General features: G+C 45.1%; 2 protein-coding genes across 5 annotated transcripts in view; one reads left to right on the forward strand and one right to left on the reverse strand.

Annotated features, from left to right (window-relative positions):
• LOC111146025 (family with sequence similarity 219 member A) overlaps positions 1–11,280 on the reverse strand; it is a 54,863-nt gene extending 43,583 nt beyond the window's left edge. For 3 of the 4 annotated variants that reach the window (XM_022501394.1, XM_022501392.1, XM_022501391.1), the window contains exon 1: positions 11,098–11,206. In XM_022501394.1, the coding sequence (XP_022357102.1) occupies positions 11,098–11,157 (60 nt within the window). In that variant the 5' untranslated portion in view covers positions 11,158–11,206. Of the gene's footprint in view, positions 1–11,097 lie in introns of all 4 variants that reach the window. The other variant, XM_022501395.1, reaches the window with a different exon arrangement.
• Positions 11,281–11,918: 638 nt separating this feature from the next.
• The window catches only part of LOC111145979 (dynein axonemal intermediate chain 1), a 59,027-nt gene continuing 48,625 nt past the window's right edge, over positions 11,919–22,320 (forward strand). The window contains exon 1 of the mRNA XM_022501329.1: positions 11,919–11,948. Coding sequence (XP_022357037.1) covers positions 11,919–11,948 — 30 coding nt within the window. The remainder of the gene's footprint in view (positions 11,949–22,320) is intronic.

The following is a 22,320-nucleotide window of genomic DNA, read 5'->3' on the forward strand; positions in this document are numbered from 1 at the left end:
GAAAAGGACGCATGAAGAAGGTGGCATTTTTGTGATGGGCTTGAAAGATAGGAAACATTAGCAAACACACATTAACGGAAAAGTAGGAGAGTTGCTGCTCATTCTATAGTGAATTTTTTTAATTTAAATTTTATTACTTTTTTTTAACCATGTAATATATTTTTATCCCCAGGGGTACAGGTCTGTGAATTGCCAGGTTTACATATTTCACAGCACTCACCATAGCACATACCCTCCCCAATGTCCATAACCCCACCCCCCAACCCCCCCTCCCCCCATCAACCCTCAGTTTGTTTTGTGAGATTAAGAGTCACTTATGGTTTGTCTCCCTCCCAATCCCATCTTGTTTCATTTACTCTTCTCCTACCCCCTTAACCCCCCATGTTGCATCTCCTCTCCCTCATATCAGGGAGATCATATGATAGTTGTCTTTCTCCGATTGACTAATTTCGCTAAGCATGATACCCTCTAGTTCCATCCACGTCGTTGCAAATGGCAAGATTTCATTTCTTTTGATGGCTGCATAGTATTCCATTGTGTATATATACCACATCTTCTTTATCCATTCGTCTGTTGATGGACATCTAGGTTCTTTCCATAGTTTGGCTATTCTATAGTGGATTTTTTAGGCATGTTTATATTACACACATATGATAGAGCCATGCTCATTGCTAGAGTGTTGTTCTTAGCTCCCACTTTACTGTGGCATTTTGCAGAGAAGAACATGTCTTCCAGTGCCCTGGCCTCTGGCCCAGTTTAAGAACTGCTACCACAGGGAACAAAGGCAATGAAGCCCAGAGATAGAAGCATGTTCACACTCCCAACCCAAAGGCCCGGGTTCCTCCCTGTGAAGCCACGGGTAATATTAAGTCTAACTATTTTTCCTTTCTTAACTCCAGTCCTTTAGGCATTTGAAAACCTGAAAGTGCTTTCCCTGCAACTATGTTTGCCCCCAGGCTGAACAGCCTCAGTTCTACCAACTGTGCTCACATGGTGAGGTTTTGAGTCCTTCCTTCATTTCAGTGACTTCCCTCTTGAATAACAGCATCAGCATAAGAACTTCAGAAGGCACTGACCTGTCACCTCCAATGACCTGAAGTCCTAGGGCCCGAATGCAGCTCAACAGCACATTAGCTCTGTTCATGGCTATGTCACATAGTAGACTGACATGAAGTTTTCTGTCCATGTAAGTACCAGCTCTCTGAAGGACTACCCTAGCCTACCTAATCACATAGCCTCACCCAGATTCAAATCCCATATTGCTGAATTCAGCCAGCTACCTCTCTGAGAGTAAGAATCAATTACATACATGTGGAATAGTTTCTAATGAATATGAAACTATGATTTCACTAGCACCAGTGGACCCTTACCTGTATTAGGAGCCAGCCTAGCCCAAGATGTGATTCCAGGTTCTTGCCTTGATTCTACACTGCTAAGGCAAAGGTATGCCCTATTTCAGATGTATCTTGAGTTCAATATAACGATAGGCACACCTATTAAATATGATCATGAAACCTCAACTGATGATAATAGAAGTACAGTATCAATATTATGGATAGTGGCTGCCCCACAATAATCTGCGCTGGTCAGATTGCATGGAAAGGTCTGGTTCCAGGGATGAAAAACTCAAAAAATCCACTACAGCAGCCAGAATAACTGGAGATTTGAAAACCAGTTTCTGGGAAAATGGCAAAAGGAAAATGCAGGGCTTGCTTAGCCTGAGAGAAAAAGAATGGTAAGGCTGTATAGTCCACAGCACGGCCCTTCTTCTCCAGTAACTGCTGGCTTAAGGGTCTCCTCTTGTTGCCTATTCCTTCTCCTTGATCCTTTAGTCAAGGGCTTATAGTTTCATCTGAAGTGTGGCCAGCCACTTGTATGGTACTTATGAGGGCTCTTCCTAAATCTGCCTCTTTTCCCCTCTTACTCGCTCAGCAGAGTCAAGGTTATTTCCTCTTGCCTGGCCTATTTCCAAAGGATTATTAAATTTATATGAAGTCAATACTTCAAAAATCCATGCTGAATATGAGGGTAGGATATATCAATTTTCTCCATTCATTTTTTAAAGAGCCATATCATAAGACTCCAGCCCCACCATGAGATAGATTGCTGAGCTGCTTAATATCTCCGAGATTCCTCCTTTCCTGAGTTCTTTGCTTAGGATAACTATGATGACTCAGGGCTCAGGGCTGCCAGGATGGCAAGCAGGAATGATGTTTCCCCTGCTGAAGACCATAGCAGATGTGGAAAATCAACCATGTCACTCTTTCTTACTGAACCAGGACTCTGCCTCAGAATCCACCTTAACACAAGCTCCAGGCAGCCACTACTAATCAATGGGCATTGGCATAAAGAGTGAAACCTGCCTATCATTCATGCTTTATATAGCCCATGGAGTAGGGAGTGTAAAATGATGATGTGGGAATGCCTCCTGAACTGCTGCAACCAGGGGGCATATTTAATGGTACTACAGAGAAGTGCTGAGGTAGGTACTACTGTACCTACCCAATCAGGGAATCATTTTTTTCAGCTTGAATCCCAGTTGAGATGGGATTCCTTCTGATGGGAGATTTCTTTCTGATGACTATAATCTTTATATTCTCTCCTGCATAGCAGAACACAAAAGAGCAGAGCACAGCCCACAGCTACAAAGGAGAAACAGAACTGAGGCAAGCAGCAGCCACACAAAGATTCAAAACATAAAGTACTAAATGGGTAAAGTGTACAGTATATGAACTATATCTCAATATCTCAATGAAGCTGCCAAAAGAGGTTAATGGTAAAAATACTGGTTTCACCAGACCAACATTTAGTACGGACATGAAAGGAAGTAAAATCCCTTTAACATTATATGAGAAAAACTAGGCACTAGGTATTTGCTTTTGCTTTGACCAAAGTTCACTAAGAACTTCCTATTGATGGCAATACTGGACCCTGACACAAAGCAACAGCATTCCATGACAGACTAGCATAGGCAAAGTGGCGTGGATTACAAAAGAGGCTCAAAAGAACTGGAAAGACTATAAATCTAGACTGAATCAGAAGAAAGACTAATTTATTTTATTTTATTTTTAAAGATTTTATTTATTTGACAGACAGAGATCACAAGTAGTCAGAGAGGCAGGCAGAGAGAGAGAGGAGGAAGCAGGCTCCCGCTGAGCAGAGAGACCGATGTGGGGCTCGATCCCAGGACCCTGGGATCACAACCTGAGCCGAAGGCAGAGGCTTAACGCACTGAGCCACCCAAGTGCCCCATTAATAAAGATTTTATTTATTTATTTGAGAGAGAAAGAGACAGCAGAGGGGAGCAGCAGAGGGCGAGGGAGAGGGTAAGAATCTCAAGCACACTGGGCACTGAGCATAGAGTCCCACGTGGGGCTTGATCTCAGGACACTGACATCATGACCTAAGCTGAAACCAAGAGTTAGATGCTTAACTGATTGAGCCACCTGGATGCCCTGAGAGGCTTATTTCTAAGACAGCGTTTCCCAAAGAATATTCCATAAGCCACATTCGTTCTGTAAGATGTTAATGGATGTAACATGAAAAAAGGTCCCATAGTTACACATGCTTGTGAAACACTGGGTTAAACAAAGCTGGAGAAGTTTCTTAATGCAGGACTTCTCAGTGCCTTTAAAATACCAGTTAACATTGTGATGAAATAGAGTGTGTAGTGTTTCCCCAAAGGAATTTGTCTATAGATCATTTTTATCCCCCCATAAACTATCTCAAAGGATCAATGTTTCTAAGAATTATACCAAAGGGTTAGTGCTAAGTCCTTTGGTATAATTAGCTAAGGCTAATTATACCAAAGAAATGCTGGCCTAAGCCATGACTGGCTGATGGCTTCACCAATTCCTTTATAAGGATAAAATTGGAAATTAATATGGGGAACTATAAATCATTTATAACTTGTACATAATTATGTTTAAACTAACTCCATATTTAAATGCATATGGTTCTCACTCCAAGATTTAGATGCGGTTAATTCAATAAATCTTAGTTAAAGTACCCCTTCAGGTACTGTTTTAAATAGATAGACGGGGTAGACTCTGGTTATGACAGTCAAGAGTCTGGTGATGAAAACTGGGAAAACCAGGCCAGGTACCACAGTACCTGGGCTCATTTCTGCCTGGGTGTGGCCTTTTGTCATAGTTCCACTCCTCGGAGCTAGAATGGTCAAACACCCTTTGTGGCCATTAGTTCCATCTTATGCACACACATACGTCATCATCATCACAGAAACTTAAAATTGACCCTCAAAAACCACAACCAACTAATCCTCAATTTGACATTGCTGAATAACAACAACAACAATAACAACAACAAATGCAAATACAGATCTGCTTGAACTGGCTCCTAAGAAGGTAAGACCTAGAGTGAACTCCTACTGGCTCCTGTCTCCAAGTCCCCCAGGCCAGACCTCCTGGGTCTCCTTCCTAGTGGACTTCCCCACTCCACAGTCCCTTTCTAGAGCCCAGGAGTTCACTTGGCTTCCCCACAGTGAAGCCTTTCGGTCATGTGCCAATTTCTGAACTCCAGAGCAGAGCTCTGGTCTCAGCTCTGCCTCCTTCCTTCCTTCCTTTCTCTGGCCCAGATGGCCATATTCCCATTGGAGTCTCCTTAGGAAACAATGACTTGAGAGCCTGTTTAGCCACGCCTCTTGCTTTCTTCAGCCAACATCTCTGGGTATCTGCTGTTAGCCTGATTCTCCTCTTCCTGTCCCCTTTAAGTCTCCCTGTACCAGTTCTCCCAGGGTCTACTGGAAGGCATGAAGCAGCTAAGCCTAAGAAGCTGAGTCTCCTATATCCTTCCTAGACACAAGGCTCTATCTGCCCTTTCAAGAAGGAGAGAGAGTCCCTAGGGTGAATCAGATTTAAGTGAAGAAGGCTCTGAATTCAATTTCTTTTTCTTTCTTCCTTACATATTTACTTATTTATTTGAGAGAGAGAGTGTATGCGTGCATGTGGGGGCAAAGGGAGAGGGATTGAGAATCTCAAGCAGATTCTACACTGAACACAGAGCCCAACACAGGGCTCAATCTCCCGACCCTGAGATCATGAGCTGAGCTGAAATCAAGAGTTGGACACTTAACTGACTGAGCCACCCAGGCACCCTTCTGTTTTCCATTTTCAATCTGAGCGATAGTCAGTCAAAAGCAGCAGGCAGCTGGGGGCTGAAAATGATTCAGCCTGACACCCAGCTACCCATCAAAGCACCTGCCTACAGAGACTACACTTGGAGACTTGAAGATGACAAATAACCTCTGAGCGATCTCACTCCAGAAGCATGCCCCCTTGGCATGCATACCTTGCCTGGAAGACAGCAGCCTGGAAACTGCTTTTACCCCAAGTGCAGAGAAGGCAAGAATGTGTCCTTTTCCATTCTGACTCTTGGAGGTGAGGCACTAACACACACATCTAATCTAAAAGAAATCAGTGAGGGGCGCCTGGGTGGCTCAGTCGGTTAAATATCTGGCTCTTGCTTTTGGCTCTGGTTGTGATCTGAAGGTCCTGGAACTGAGCCTTGTGTTGGGCTCCGCACCGAGTCTGTTTCTTCTGCTCCTCCCTCCATGCCCTTTCTCTCTCAAATAAATAAATGAATCAAATCTTTAAAGAAAAAAAAAAATCAGTACAGGAGCCCAGCTCAACCAATTAGAGAGAAAACCATTATAAGCTTAACCAGGATGATGGTAAAAGGCCAGGCTAGAAACTGCAACATAAAACACTCTCTAACCCAACAAAGGATTTTATTTTTCCTTCATCAGACTGCTGCTGGGAAACAACAACAACAACAACACCACACCGTGGCTCCCTGCTGCCACCAATTCGCTTGCATTCATCAGAGCAGGTGTCAGGGGAAAAGTAGTCACTGGCAGGTGAGCACATTTCTCAGTATCCTTTTTGAGGCTGTTGGGGCCAGCATCACTCTGGTCTTTGGCTTTCCAGGACTCCAGGGTCCCTCATAACCCCAAGAATGCAGTTTCAACAGCAGAGCAAGGAAAAACAGCAGCTTTCTCCCATATAAGCAGTCCCTGAAGCCCGAGATGTACACAGACACCCCTCAATTTCCTGGGGGTGGTGACAGTGCATCTTTCCTCCTAGATATCCATGCTAAAAACCTGGGACTCATCCTTGACACATCCTTGACCTCCAAACAGGTACCATATCCTACTTATTCCACTTTATCCGTAACTGTATATGGGTCCCTCCTCTCTTGCTGCTTTAGTGTAGGGTTTCATCAGCTCCCGCCTGGATTTGTACTGCACCACCTCCACTGTAGTTTCCCAGCCTCCAATCTCACCTTTCCCATCTCTCATCCACTCCTGGAGTGATAGTCCTAAACTCAAAGCTGATCATGTTACTCCTCTAATTAAATGCTTCATTCATTCAAATGCACCCTTTTGTTTCTTCTTCCATGCTTCTGGCAGGAATGCTTGCCTTCACCTCACCTTGTTGGTCTGCCAAGCAGCTAGTCTTCTTCTAAGCACCCGTTCAGCAGTGACACCTCTATGAAGCCTTCCCTGATCACTTGATGAGAGTGCTTCCTGTTTTCCTTTGGCCCTGCCTGACCTGGTTCTTACTTAGTGCAGTGCTCACTGCCTGCAGCACCTCAATCCATCTTGACTGTGTATCCCTGAAGCGAGCACGATTCTGTGTTATTAAGCCAGGCACCACATCTGGCAGAAAGTAGGTTCTTCAGGTTTGTTGATTAAAGAGAGGAGGAGCAAAGGAAAAGTGGGAGATCTGAGCCAACCTGATCCTCACTTTGCAATACAGGAAAAGAGGGAAGGATGTGCCTCTTCCCAGAACCTGGGGAATACTACTGGGTCATAAGCCACATGGACCCACTAGGAGAATCTACCCTTAAACTGAAAAATCATCAGACTACAAGAAGGCAACATAAGGCTCCCAGGCCACAAAATACACATGGGTCAATTTTTTACAGTGGCTTCCTGCTATCTTTACAACGTTCTCTCTACCACTTTCAGGAGCTGCTATGGCCTACTCACTGAATTACTGTCTTGACCATCTCCATCTCTGAGTGTCAAGAGGCAGGAGGAGTCTGAGACATCTTTCCAAACTCATGTGGTCAAATGGTCAAAACTTCAGCATTCCTCATCTTTTCCCAAGGGAGGTGTCACTATTTCCCAGGAGCACTCTCCATGGACTTCCACTATTTCCTGACATATATCTAGAAGCTTCCCATAGCTGTTTGAGCCCATCCTTTTCCTGGTCACCTACTAGAGAAACCTCACTTGTCTCTATCCTTAAAGTACCCGGAAATGAGCATATGCTCATGAACTAAACAAATGAGTTAACAGATTATATGGGTTTCAGGGAGAACAGTCTAGTAATTCTTTCAGGCGCACAGAGACCCCATCTGGTGCGATACGCTATTTTTTTTCCCCCTTTCCTGATCTCTTAGGTCTCTGAGAACGCAGGAGGTAAGATTTTTGCCTGACATAATTAAGTTCTTAAAAGCACTATTTGGTTTTTGTTTGTTTGTTTTGTTTTCATTTTTTTTTTTTCAAATCTCTTCCTAATTGCAGCCAAAGAGAAGACAAAGACTATGAGGCTGCACCAATCAGCCCAACAAACATATAGGGCCAGAGAGCCTATCCCTGCTGCTCACACAAACAACAGCCCAAATGCAATCCAACTGCTCAACAGAGAGACTTGGACAACTGGGAGCTTCCCTAGATCAGTGAGGTGCATGTAGGGCTTGGACACAGAACTGAGTACAGGGTATGCCTATCCCTGGCAGTGTCTTTGGGAAAATCTGAGTGCTCAGAAACACTCAGAATTGTCTAGGAAATGAACACAGCAGGATTGGAGCACGGGGACTAGGTCTCCAAGAGGAGTTCTCATACCTTTCATGAGGAGACAGAAAGAGACCCTGGGGAGCTCTCAGTGATAGGCCCAGGCCTGGTTCAGCTGCTGACAGGCAGCCAGACCAATTAAATAACTGTGATGGGAAAAGAAGGGAAGCCACTCCTTTCAGGCAAACTCCCATCCCAGACAGGAGGCTCCATGCAGCTGTGGCAACAGCAGCAGCAACAACAGGGCAGGGATCTCTTCCTCTTCCTCCCACTAGCTGAGAACTAATGCTTAAATTAGCACCTTGGAAACACCCAGATCTGCTGGCTGTGACTTCTCTCCCAGCTCCTGCCACTCCCTTAGGCCTCCTTTTCAAGCTTGAGGTTCTCTTTCAAGTAAATAAGAAAAATAAATAAATAAATAAAAATCTTCTTCCCTAGAAGAGCTTTTCAAGTAAAGAATGCCTTCTGGATTCTTTCCATCACTACCGGCTAGGGAGGGTTATTTAATGATGGCATCCCAGTGACAGGCCTGCCTCAGGACGGCTCAGTCCTTGTTTCCATTAGGGCTAAAGGAGACAGCCCCCACTCTGCCTTCAGAGGGGCTTACATTGAAGGAGTAAGCGTGAACAATAAACTTCTGCCAAACTGTATCTGTGTTGCTAACTACTGTGTCCCCAATACCTCATGTAATATCTGGAACAGAGCAGATACTACATAAATATTTGGTGAATGAATTAGCTAAAATAGTGCTACCAGCTCCCTGTGATGTTCCTTGGAAGACAGAGTGAGGAGCTATTGTTTAAATTTTAAAGAGACAGTTTGTCTTCATTTCCTAAATGAGAAAACTGAATCCAGAGAAGAGGAGAGACTTCCTAGAGGTCTCAATAAATAATGGCAAAAAATGAAATAGGTCATAGTTGAGTTCAAGACCATAAAAACTTGGGACCCTAGTTTTTATGGTCTACCCAAATACCTCTAAAGAGTCACTTTGCCCTTCTCTTCTGTGGTATACCATTTTGATTCTTTATGCCCTGAAACAAAGGCTCTTTCAGAAACTCCACCCAAGAGTCTGCTGGTCTCAATAATACACGGAGCATTTAAGGGGGTCTGGGGATCCAACCTGAGAACAGATTTTAAGAGGCAGAAGTCTACAGGGCGATGTCTATGCCCCCAAATGGAGGGATGACTGTATTGCCACTTCCAAAAGGCTCTCATTAACCTCAACAAAGTATCCTCTTGGAGGGAAATGCTCCTTTAGCCTTCAAGAAAAGTGTCTAAAGGCAGTCTTTTCTGATAAGTGCCTTCATGCAGAAGCGTTTCTACTCCAGAGTCACATAGACCAGAAGCACCTCAGGAGTCTTCTGGGCTCAAACTATCATTGAGAACTTCACGCAATAACAAAGGCACCAAGGAAAACTAAGAAGGCCTTGTGACCCCATCCCTTCCCCCCTTTCCTTGGACAACTATTGCCTACCTTCTTAGGAACCCCAGATGGGAGGCAAGAACCAACTCACTGCTTTCTTCTCCTGACTCACTTGGACCTCCTCCTCCTCCTTCATCCACCCTCCTTTTGATTCTTGATTAGATTCTTAGAACTGGAAGGGCAATCTAGTTTGACAAGCCAGGCTGGAAAGGTACTCCAGAAAGCAATGTTCTCTTAAGCCAGTCTAAAAGTTCTTCAAGTTCATGGGACAGACTTCTTATCAGGATCTTCTGGCCCCCAAACATTCCAGTGATGGCATCAGGCTAGGAAAAAAGTCCATCAGCATCTCTCTCCCCACTTTAATATTGTACACTTCTGTAAAGCTTCTCTGGGCTTCTAGAACTAAGTAGTCATAAAAAGGGGAAAAGGCCACTTACCTTCTCATAGGTGTCTCCTAATAATTCTCTCTACCACCCTCCAAAAGGTGTGGCTTACAGTGGGTCATAGGTCCCTGCCAATGTCTGGCTGGTCTGCTGTAATGGGTAGGTTACTTGCTCAGGAAGCTACAAAGCACATCTTCAGCCAGGGGCCCAAGGGCCCAAGAGTGGAACCTATTCCTCACCTCTCTGCCTAATGTAGAAGGAGGAGCCTTAGGGAGCCCCAGATCTCCAAGCTTTGGAAAGCTCTGCTCCGCTCCAGCAAAGCTCAGAGAATAGAGCATCCACACCTTCAGGTTCCTGGCCTGCCCTGTCTCCTTCCAGCTCCTCTTCAGGCTCCAAGGAGGAAGGGAGAAAAGTGAACAGAGCAGGGCACTCCCTCCCTTCCCCCTCTCCCTGTATCTGCTGGCTCGGCCTCCGCGGCGCCTCTAGCCCCGCTGCCCACGGCCGGGTGTACAAGCCAGTCAGGTAACCCTCTTGAGCGGTGGCCATCGGGCATGGTCTCCCATAGGGCTGGCCTCGGTCTCCCGCCTCGCCATCCCCCTTCCATCCCCTCCTTGCCGGCAACGATGACATCATTCCTCCCAGACTCCGGGACCGCGGACAGGCGGCAGGATGGGCGCCCAGCAAAGACTCAATGCACGTAGGCCGAGGATGCTGGGGGCTTTTCCGAAAGGGTGGCCACAGGCTGCTCCACCGCGACCGCGACCCCGCCCCCTCTCCCGTCGGCTCCCGAGCTCTCTCATCCGCGCCCCTGTTTCTCCACCTCCCCGCTGCTCTCTCTCCTCCGTGATTCCGGCTCTAGCACCCCCTGCCTAAGACTACCTGCGCTCTCCTCAGGAGGGAAACGGAATTCAGGGGTGCTGCACCGACCCCCTGCCTCCACCGGTCCTTGGCCCCGGCCCCGCGTTCCCATCCGTAACCAGCGAACTGGAGGGCCAGGCCACCTCCTCTTCTGCCGGCCTATTCCCAGTCCCTTTTATCCTAATTGATCCTGGCCCACAGGAGGCATCACGGGCCTCCAGGGCCAAGCGGCTCCTCACCTCTCATTCCAGGCCCCTGGGGCTGCCGGCGGCGGTGCCCCACCACAGTTCCCTTTCTTTCCCAGCTAAGGGCCTCCCCTGGCAGTGTGCACCATTGTGCCCCAAACGTTCCATCCGACGGCCCTCCCCGTAGCTCCCTTGGCCTGTCTCTGCTGACGGTGCCCTGAGCCTTTATAGGCCTCTTTGCTGTCACCCGCGTATTCTCCCACGGTTATCTTGTCCAGCAAGTCCCCCCTCCCGCTAAGATACGATTTCAAGGCTCCCTTTGCCCCATCCCAAGGCGCTCCCTCCGCAGTCACCAAGGCCTGATTTCCTCCCTCCCCCTCGGGCAGCGCCCCCTCCCGGTCCTGGCCTGCCCGCCGCCCGCCCCCTCACCAGCGGCTGCATCTCCGAGTGCGCGGTGGGCACCTGGAACCGGTCGATCTCTTCCATCATGGTGCCGGCGGGCGAGCGGGCCGGGGGCCGGGCGCGGCCAGGGACTCCGACGGGACCGCGCGGGGCGGCGGCCCCAGGAGTCTGGTGGGTGGTGCAGACTAGGCCGCCCGGGAAGAGTCGGGCGGGCAAGCGTCAGGGCAGATGGAGGGGTGGGCGCGGGGAGCGAGGTTCGTGGCTGAGACCGGAATGGCTCCGTGGGCTTGCCTTAGTGCTACCGCGGCCGTGTCCGGGCAGAGCCGCAGGTCCTGCCTCGCCTCCTCCTCCGCCGCCGCCTCCTGTCAGCAGCTCAGCCACTGCGGTGACTCGGCAACTCCACTTCCGGGTCCGGGACACCGCCTGAACTTGCATTATTCATGAGGAGGCAGTGCCTGTGTGCTCCAGCCCCTCCCACATGCGGGAGTTCTAATGAGTGCTGCCGCCGGTCGTATTATTCCTGAGGGGGCGGGTCTTAGTGGAGCCGGAGGTTCCCGGTGCGCCCAGCCCCGCCTCTCCTTCGAGCCGGGAGGGGGCGTCAGAGGCGCCTGCGCCTTGGCTAATGGTTGGTTGCTAGGCAACCGCGTCAGGGAGGAGTCGAGTCTATACTGCAAGGGCGCGGGGACCCACAACGACGGCTGTCCCCAAAGAACCCCTGCGACTGGGAATTGAATTGAAAAAGAATCCAGATTTTCTGTGCGTGATCGAGGGGACAAACTCCTTGTCCTCAGGCAAGAGAGCATTTTGTAGGTGTTCCAAGTGTTGAGGTGTTTCCTGCTTCTTCCGAGATGCCCCAGAGACAGCCGCCTCGTAGGCAGGTAACACAAACCTCGACTGCTCTCTCCCAATGACCTCTGACCTTCGCCACCAATGACCACTGATCATACTTATACTGATCCTTCATCTTCTTTTCCCTGTTGACCTTTAACCTTCTCTCTTCCTGTGACCCCTGGCCTGTGCTCCCACTGACCTCTAACCCTGTCCTTTCTTCCTCTAATCCTAGCTTCCACTCCCACACTGCCCCTGACCCACTGTTTCCTATTCCCCTTCCACTTGTCCTCACCTCACCTTTCCATTCCCACTCTCCACTCATACCACAGACCTTCCTGACCAATCTATCCTCCTTACCCCTAGCCCCCCTCCCACTAATGCAGCCCTCATTCCCCTCACATTCTTGTCCCAAAGAAATTCTTTTTCCTGCCATTTGCTGTATGCCTGGTGCTGGGCTAGGTTGGGACCCAGGGCTTTCAAAGCCCACAGAAGGAGTGCAAGGGAATTGTACAGCAGACACAGAACAGATTATAAACAGGAGTTTGGCTTAGATTTTCTGTGCTAGGCCACTTGTCAAGAGAAAGAGGTCAGGTAAAGAGGAAGAGGAGAGAGATGTTCTTCCCATTTTTGCCAGTCCCCCTACCTCACACACTTGCACATACCAAACATTGGCCTCTGACTGTTTCTGGAGCTTCATGTATCCCTCTTCTGTGAGCCCCTGGGCCACTCCTGTGACTCATTCAGCCATGTGAACTTTGGGTCCTTGTTGCCACCTGGCCAGATATCATTCCTTCTCACAGGAAACCCAAGAGTTAGCCCCTCCACCCACCAAGTACAGAGTTCTACTTTCCTCCCCAGCATCACTCTGGAAGGTGAAGTAAGGCCCAGCTTCTCAAGGATCCCTCTGTGGTTGCCACTCAGTCCTTTAAGAATTCATTTTTTCTAAACTCTTTATGAGTTATCACCTTGGGACTAATATGCAGTTTCTAGCTCTGTGAAGCAGGACTTCTATTTATTTATTCTAAATTTCCCTCACTCAGATCTAGGTATTTTGAGGTTTGGAGAGAAAACCTGTGTCCGTGATGTTTGTGACTGTCCATATTTTGGTCTGCCCTTCTCCATATTAGCCTTTGCTACTTTGCTTCTTTCACCTGGCCTTCCATAGCAGGTAGACTCATCTTTCTTAGATCTCTGCAACCATGAGGAGACTGCTATTCCTGTATGGCCATGCCCTAGTTTTATGTTGGGGTTGAGCTGTGTTTTGAAGCTCATGTATTGTGCTTGGGCCTACTGACTTCAATTACATGAAGTTTGTTTTAAATTCAGCATTACTGATATCTGGTTCATATTCAATAAAATGAATATTTTAATTGTACATGTTGACAAGTTTTGAAAAATTGATACAGTTGTGAACCACCACCACAACTGAGATATAGGACACTTCCTTTACCCCCAAAGTTTCCTTGTGCCTCATCCCAGTTGGTTCTCCCCACACCCCCACACCCAGGTAACCACTGCTTTCTGTCACTGCAGAGTATATCTGTCTTTTCTAGCACTTATAGTTTGAACAAGCTTGCGGTCAATTTCTCCAGCCCATTAGGGGAGACATTAGAGGCTAGTTTCACTGAAAGCAGAGAGAGGTGACAGCAGACAGGAAGCAGAGAAACCTGGGTCAATTGACACTATATAGATCAGCACTGCCCCCTGGAGGGAAGGGTTGTTTTAATACTGTGTCAATATTGTTATGTGGGGTGTGAGAAAAGGATGGGTTGTGCCAGATTGTATTCTTCAGTCTCTTGTCTCAGTGAACAGCAATCTGGGTCAATGGTGATCTGGGTGTGGAACAGTCTAGAGAGGTTTGAAAAGTTGGGCCTTTCCTCTGGGAACTCAGTCCAGTGGGGGAGACAGAACACAAGCATACAAAGGTAAAAGAGGATAGGATCCTTGGGATTGGCAGGAAAAGAGATATGTAGATTGGAGCAGCAGAAGAGCTACGGGGAGGAGGTGTCCATGGCTTGGATGCCTGCAGTGGAGAGGGAAGGTCAGGATTGAGCTTGTTAGGGGACAGAGAAGAGTTTAACTCCATTCTTCATGTCACTCCACTGAACAGAATTTTCAATGGCTCCCTCTTGCTCTCAGGATACAGTCCCAAATTCAGACCTGTTTTGTATGGCCTGCAAGGCCTAGCACGGTCTAGCCTTGCTATCAACCCTACTTCAAATGCCACCATTGTTCTGTGAAAACTCCACAGACCCAGCACACTGAATTGCCCTCACTTCCTGGCAAGTGACATCCACATACTCCTCTCTCCTAGGCCTTTGAAACTGCCATTTTCTCTACCTGCTTGGTATAATCATTTCTGTCTGCTGCCACCTGTTCTATGCCACTCTGCCTCAAATCTCTTCATTTCTTGGCCATACTTCAGGTCTCAACTTGGCTGTCCTCTTCTATAAGGGATTAAATCCCCTTTCTGGAGGCAGGATAGACTATAAACTCAATGATAGCAAGGATGTCTATCTCATTCATTGTTGAGTCCCTGAACCTAGCACAATGTCTGGAATATATTAAATTTTGAAAATGAACTGAATATGAGTTCTGAATGCCTGGTGCTGTTCTTTAGAAGTTTTGATCTGAGTGTGTTTGAAAGATAGGAAGGGGTAAGCTTGGGATGAAGACTAGTGGGGAGTCATAACAAGAAAATGTCACTGTAGAAGCATGTTTTCCCGGGTTCATGTTTATATCTGCTTTGGCAGGAGGGCTATGAATGATCCAGATTTGGATCACACCTACCCATGGTTTAAGAGCTGGGCATTAGAGATTTAAGAGATCAACAATTCTGATGATACCATCGTTCTCATTCCACAATTATTCGCTGGTCACATATTATATGCCAGAGACTGTTCTAGGTATTGGTGATATAGCAACAACCAAAACAACCCAAAATCCCTGTTCTCATGGAGCCTATCTTTCAGTGGGAGGTAAATTATCAATAAGTAAATAAGTAAAATATATGGCTAATCAGATAGTGATTGATGTCAAGGATTAAAATAGAGCAGGAAAGTAGAATAGGAAGTTCAGGGAACCAGAAGATTGTGATTTAAATATAATCATCAGAGAAGGCCTCACAAAGGTGGCATTTGAGAAAGACCTGAAGGGAATGAAAGAGTTAGCCTCCAGACAGAGGGCATAGCAAGTGTAAAGTTCCTAAGACGGAAGTTTACTATACATGTTCTGGATCAACAAGGAAGGGAAGGCGGGAAGTGACAGGTCAGAGAGGTGAAACCCTCTACTCCATAGGGTTAATCAAACAACCCATGGCATATTAAATCGGTTGTGATAGAGTTCCATGAATCATAATTTGTAATTAAAATGCATGAATGTCAGGCACCATAAACCATGACCAGCTCAAAACATCACCAGCCCCAATAACGAAGTGTCCTTCCTGAAAATGTTGAGAATTCCAACTGGCTGCATGTGTATATGTGCAGGAGGAGTTTTGCAACATTGCCAAACATTGCCTGGCAGCCAGACTTCTTAGTAGAGAACTGAATTAGAGTCTTCTGTGAACTCCAGTTAAAAGCTAATTTTAGTTTATGACTAACAAATTTTAGTACTTCTTTATAACTCAGTTAGTTACCATAAAAAAAAAAAATCAGTCTGGAGTTTTGCATCATTTGCCTGTGGGAGCCAAAGAAAAGACTTGCACTTCTGGATCATTTTATGGTCTCTGCGTAGGCCCCTCACGGACAGTACTTTTCAAACTGATGATCTTGATGAAGGGTGACTAGGGTAGGGGAGAATTGGCAAGAATGCATACAAGGCCAAAAAAGAGTCTTAGGTGATTCAGAGATTTTTGGTCTGGTGACAGCCTAGCATCCATAGCTGGAAGGACAAGAGGAGGTGAGCAGAATCTAAGGGCAACTGAAGTGTTTCTATATGTTCAAAATAAGGTATCCATGCTCTTATGACCCTTCTCCTCAGTGTCATCCTTACACCTTTTATTTTCTTCAAGCCCTAGATATGATCTTTTGCCCCTTTATCTCCTGAATATCTCCCAAATCAAACCCCTTTTTTCATATTCCCCGCCAGCTCCTTAGCCCAGCCTACATCATCTCTCACCCAGAGTGCTGCAAATCCTTGTAACTGGGATTTCCTCATCCACTCCTGCTCCTTCTAATCCATTCTCTACAACTGCATCAAGGGAATTTTTTCAGCTATCAATTTGATCATGTCATTCCCACTCAGGACCTTTCAGTGACTTCCCACTGCTCTTAGTGAGGATAGGGACAAATTTTTTAGATAACCCTTCAGGGGTGTATATGGGCTAAGGCCCATTTAGAGCTCTAAGCCTTAACTTTTATTACTTTCCCCCTATTAGTGCTATACTTTAGTTCTCTGTACTTCTTTCTGGAATACTCTTTAAACCCTCCCTTACACATGTACTCCTAAGATTTCAGCCCAATCATCAGTCTCCACAACCTGCCCCAATGTTGCTGCCCAGCTAATGAAGATAGGGTTGTTTCTCCTACTATGTAGTAATATACCTTTTTTAAAAGATTTTGTTTATTTATCTGACATAGAGAGAGAGAGAGAGATCACAAGTAGGCAGAAAGGCAGGCAGAGAGAGAGGGGGAAGCAGGCTCCGGGCTGAGCAGAGAGCCCCATGTGGGGCTCGATCTCAGGACCCTGAGATCATGACCTGAGCTGAAGACAGAGGCTTAACCTACTGAGTCACCCAGGCGCCCCTGTAGTAATATATCTTGATCCTTTCTTGATCCTTCCTTCCTTAGCCTGCATCCTAGTATGTACTTACTCACTTGTTTGTGTAAGTACTTGATTATTCTGTGTCTCTTCTATTAGACTGTGAGCTCCTTGAGAGTAGGACCTTTGGATGTTTTTGCTCATATCTGTTCTCAAGTTCCTAACACAGTGGCCATCACATCAGAAGCTCTCAATAAATGATTATTTAGTGAACGATAGAGTATGATTGGGAAGTAGCATAGGGTGTAATGAAAGCATGTAGTAGGATATCCTAACACTGCTTCTGGAGGAATGAGGGATGACTTCTAGGTGGAGCACTGTGATTTAAGGTTTGGACAAAGGAAGGAGTTCAAAATACAGGATGAGGAGAAATGACCAGAGAAGTTAGAAGACAACACAGAACAGAAGACATACAAGAACATACATAGAAGATAACAAAGAAGAACAATGTCCTAAAGAAGAGTGTGTTTAGAGTGAATTTACAGTGTTTATAGTGAGTTTACAGTGTTTATAGAGTATGTGGCCAACTGTGTCGCATGCTGCTAAGGGGTCAATGAAGATGAGAACTAGACATAGCCATTAGGTTTAATAATTAGGAAGTCAATGGGGACCTTGGAAAGAATAATTTTCAAGGTAAAAGCTGGACTGAACTGAGCTAAGAAAACAATAAAGACTACGTAGACAAGGATTTTTTTTTTCTTTGTAGGGATGGAAGTAAGATTTGAATATGTTAAATGCTGAGGGGAAAGACCCTGGCATAGAGAAAAAGAAGGTGGAGGTCAGGAGACATAAAATATTGACTGGAACCAAGTCTCTGAGGAGGTGAGAGTGGATTAGTTGTAGGACAGGAGACAGAACACTGTAACAGGAGAAGAGAAAGGAGGAAGGGATGGATGCAGATGATGATAGTTTAGAGGCTTAGGGGCACAAAGTTGAGAGAATTTTCTCTTCTCTTCCCCTAGTAGTGTTATGGAATTCCTTCTGGAAGTGATAACTAGAAAACAAATTTTGCCAATGGCAGTTCCATTCTGTTATGATTATACTCATGCTATTTTATTTTTTTTTAAGATTTTTTATTTATTTATTTGACAGAGAGAGAGATCACAAGTAGACGGAGAGTCAGGCAGAGAGAGAGAGAGAGAGAGGGAAGCAGGCTCCCTGCTGAGCAGAGAGCCCGATGCGGGACTCAATCCCAGGACCCTGATATCATGACCTGAGACAAAGGCAGCGGCTCAACCCACTGAGCCACCCAGGCACCCCATATACTCATGCTATTTTAGAGTTATGGTCTGAGGTTTGTCATGGACAATTATCAGATTACAAAACAGCTGTGAGCATTTGCCGCCAGAACTTGGTCTCCTCCCCTGTTTACTATAGAGCCTAGCACATTGTTAGTACTCAGAACATGCCAGGTACTCAAATAACAATGGCAGAGGGCTCTTGTGCTTATCCCTGGGCTTTGCAGCCTGCAAACTGATGCTGAAGGGTAATTTTGATTCTCTGTCTCCAGCTGTGAGCAAGTGACATGAAATTGTTTTCTGCCAGTTAGGGATTTGTATGGAGCATTCAGTCTTTCTGTTGCTGAGGCAGAGTTGTATGGAAGAAGCAGGCAAAGGACACAGCTGTTGATGAAACTTTTTCAATGTTTTGTGTCTCAAAACACTTTGTCCTACTCATGGAGTCACTGGATTCCGGTTTGTACGGTGGGTTTATGTCCTCTATTTTTCTCACCTCCTAGATTTGAAAACTCTTGGAAGTGGGACCAACTCAGCCTTGGTTCTTCTTTAGCTGTCATCCTAGGATCTGGTACATAGTAAAGCTTAATAAATACTGGATGAGTGAATAATGACTGAATGAATCAGTTGATGAGTAAATAAATACATGATGGAAAGGTATGTACTACAATACTCTGAACACTAACTTTTCTTTCCTTCTGGGTCTGCAGCAGAAGCTGCTTGTGCCTTTGTCTTCATCAAAGCAGCTTTATTCTCTTAATTACGTAGGGATCCTACTCCTGATGTTAAGCTTTTTTCCCTACTTTAATTTTTCCTCACATCCATTTTCTTATTTACTTATTTTTCTCATGTGTCATATATTTAGCCTCAAATCTTGCTTTGGGACAAACTGGAATATATATTGATTAAAAAAAAAAAATTGCTGATCCCAGGGTGCCTGGGTGGCTAAGTCTGTTAAGCTTCTGAATCTTGATTTTGGCTCAGGTCGGGATCTCAGGGTTGTGAGATCCAGCCCCTCCATGGTAGGCCTGGTGCTGGGTATGGAACCTGTTTAAGATTCTCTTTCTCCCTTTCCCTCTGCCCTCCCTCCCTCTCCAAGCACTCACGTGTGCCTGCACGCATACTCTCTCTCTCAAAACAAAAAGAAAAATCTGCTGATCTCTAGACAGACATATGGTTCCAAGTCTCTGTATCTTTGAAAATGATTTTGTTCCTCTGCCTGGAATGCCCAAGGCTTTCCTACTTCTAGTCTTTATGGGCCTGGCAAACTCTAAGGCACACAGATTTTAGTCAAGCTCTAAATTGCAAAGAACAGAGACACACTCAAGTTACCTCAAGTAAAGGGAAGTTGGGTGAAGGGGGAAAGGTGTATGTGGGGGTTTGTGGATGGATATTATAAATACATAAGTAGCCTAGAATCAGAACTGGAAAACTATTGGTTCTGAAACAGATAGAAGTACTCATTACTTTCTCTATATCTTTCATGGCCTCTCTTCTTCTCTTAGCAACTATGTTTCATTTCCCAATCAGCCACCTTTTCCATGTTTCTGCTCCCTCCTAACTTTAGTGCGTTTCCAGCTCATTACGCCACTTTGGCCTCTCTCTAACTCACAAACATCTCCATACTATCTGCACCCATCACCAGTTCGCTCAGGAGTCCCAGTTCAAACTCTTGGAGAAAGAATCTGATTGACCCTAGCTTACCTGTTCATGCTAGACTGTATCAGGGAAACACAAGATCACATGGCTTTCTAAGCAGTCAGAACTGTGAGCCAGGCAGTTTCTCTTGCAAGGATTGTAAGGTATAACCTGCTTTACTCCAAAGTAACTAGTACATTGTTTCCGAAAAACCTCTTTCCCATACATTGTGCAGGGGCTCAGATTTCTTCCAGCTCAGTGCTTCCATTCAGGGCTGATATTTACATTACAAAAGGTTCTGTCCTTTACAAAAGCCTTTCCTTTAGGGTTGCAGTTCCTGGGTGTGGGTGTGAGTGTGAGTGAGTGCTTTAAACAGCCTGTTTCTGCAATGAATTTTGTTTTACGTTTAAGATTTTATGTATTTATTTGACAGAGAGAAAGAGAGAGAGCAAGCAGGGGGAGGAGCAGGCAGAGAGAGAGGGAGAAACAGGCTCCCTGCTGAGCAAGGAGCCCAATGTGGGGCTTGAAACCAGCACCCCTGGATCATGACCTGAGCAGAAGGCAGACAGATGCTTAACTGACTGAGCCACTCAGACACCCCTCTACAATGAATTTTAAAGATTTTATTTATTTATTTGACAGACAGAAATCACAAGCAGGCAGAGGCAGGCAGAGAGAGGAGGAAGCAGGCTTACCGCCAAGCAGAGAGCCCGATGCGGGGCTCTATCCCAGGACTCTGGGATCATGACCTGAGCTGAAGGCAGGGGCTTTAACCCACTGAGCCACCCAGGTGCCCCTTCTGCAATGAATTTTAAAATGCAGCACACTATATATAACTTTTAAAGACCTTAGTGTAGGAGACTTATATTCTGGCCATGATGGAACAATCCATACTGGACTTGCCCTCCCACTGTAAACAGATAAAATTCTGGACACATCATATGCCACATTCCCTCAGGACAGTGATTCCAGAGAGAAGGAATGCACCCAACAGGAGTCACGTGTTTAGTCTTGCTCTCTGGCTGGGGACAATTTCTTGACCATGGTTCAGGGAGGTAGATCCCAAAGGAGAGTGTGTTGATAGCAGTGAGATAACCCAGATATTAGAAGTAGCAGACAATAACTTTAAAGCAGCTTTTATAAATATATTTATGGACTTACAGAAAATATTGACTTAATGGGTGGGTAATCTAAGCAGAAAATGAAAACAATAGAAAAATAAATATCAGAACGGAAAAATAATTGGATGGGCCTAACAGATGAATGTGAAAATGTGTCCACTGAAATGCTCTAAGGTCAGAGAGAAACAAGATTTAAAAACATGAGCCTTAATGACCTCTGGGACCATGTCATATATGTATGTCATGTATGTTATTGGAATCCCAGAAGGAAATAGAGGAGGGGGAAATATTTGAAGAAATAGTGGCCAAAATGTTCTGAATCTGATGGAAGTTCAGTGAGTTCCAAGCAGGATAAATACAAAGAAAAGCACCCTTAGATCTCTCATAGTCAAAATACTGAAAGCCAAAGATAAAAATAAAATCTGGAAAGTAGTCAGAACAAAATGACATATTGCATAGAGGGTATTAATATGATTATGGCTGACTTCTCATTGTAAACAATGGAGGTCAGAAGACAATGTAATGACATATTTAAAGCTCTGAAAGAAAACTACTGTCAACACAGAATTCTACATCTAACAAAAATATCCCTCAAATAACAAAGGTGAAATAAATACATCTTCAGATAAACTAAAGCTGAGAGAATTTGTCATTGGCAGACCTTCACTACAAGAGGTACTCAAGTTCTGTAAACTAAAGGAAAAACGACACCTGATAGAAGCTCTATCTATGGGAAGGACCAAAAAGTACTAGAAATGATAAATATGTGGCTAAAGATAAAGGACTATTTTTTTCCTTCTATTCATTTTCTTAAAACATATATGACTGTTTATTTTTTTTTTAAGATTTTATTTATTTATTTGTCAGAGAGAGAGAGGGAGAGAGAGTGAGCACAGGCAGACAGAATGGCAGGCAGAGGCAGAGGGAGAAGCAGGCTCCCTGACGAGCAAGGAGCCCGATGAGGGACTCGATCCCAGGACGCTGGGATCATGACCTGAGCCGAAGGCAGCTGCTTAACCAACTGAGCCACCCAGGCGTCCCAAAACATATATGACTGTTTAAAGCAAAAATAATACCATTATAAGGTGAGACTTATAATGTATATAGAAATAAAATGCATGACAACAATAGGGCAAAAGGTGAGATGGTGGTGGTAAATGGAATTAAGATGTTATAAACTTATTACATTGTGAAATATGAAGTGGTATGTTATTTATTCCTAGTGGACTATGGTAAGTTTAGAATGAATATTGTAAACCTTAGAATAACCACTAAAAAAGTAATACCAAAAGGCACAGCTAAAAAGCCAACAGAGGTAATAAAATGAAATACTAGAAAAACTCAGTTAACAAAAGAAAGAAGAAGGTGAACAGAGGAACAAAATGCACAGATGGAGGGAAGCAAATCATAAGAGATTCTTTAAACTATAGGAAACAAACTGAGGATTGCTGGAGGGGAGGGGAGTGGGGAGAAGGGGTAGTTGGGTAATGGGCATTAAGTGGGACACCTGATGTAATGAGCCCTGAGTATTATATGCAACTGATGAATCACTAAATTCTACCCCTAAAATTAATAAAACACTATATGTTAACTAAATTGAATTTAAGTAAAAAAATTTTTATTTTACTTTTTTTATTTTTATTTTTTTAAATTTATTTGACAGA

Source organism: Enhydra lutris, unplaced genomic scaffold (genome assembly GCF_002288905.1).
Source record: "Enhydra lutris kenyoni isolate GAN:26980312 unplaced genomic scaffold, ASM228890v2 scaffoldscaffold13, whole genome shotgun sequence".
NCBI lineage: Eukaryota > Metazoa > Chordata > Mammalia > Carnivora > Mustelidae > Enhydra > Enhydra lutris.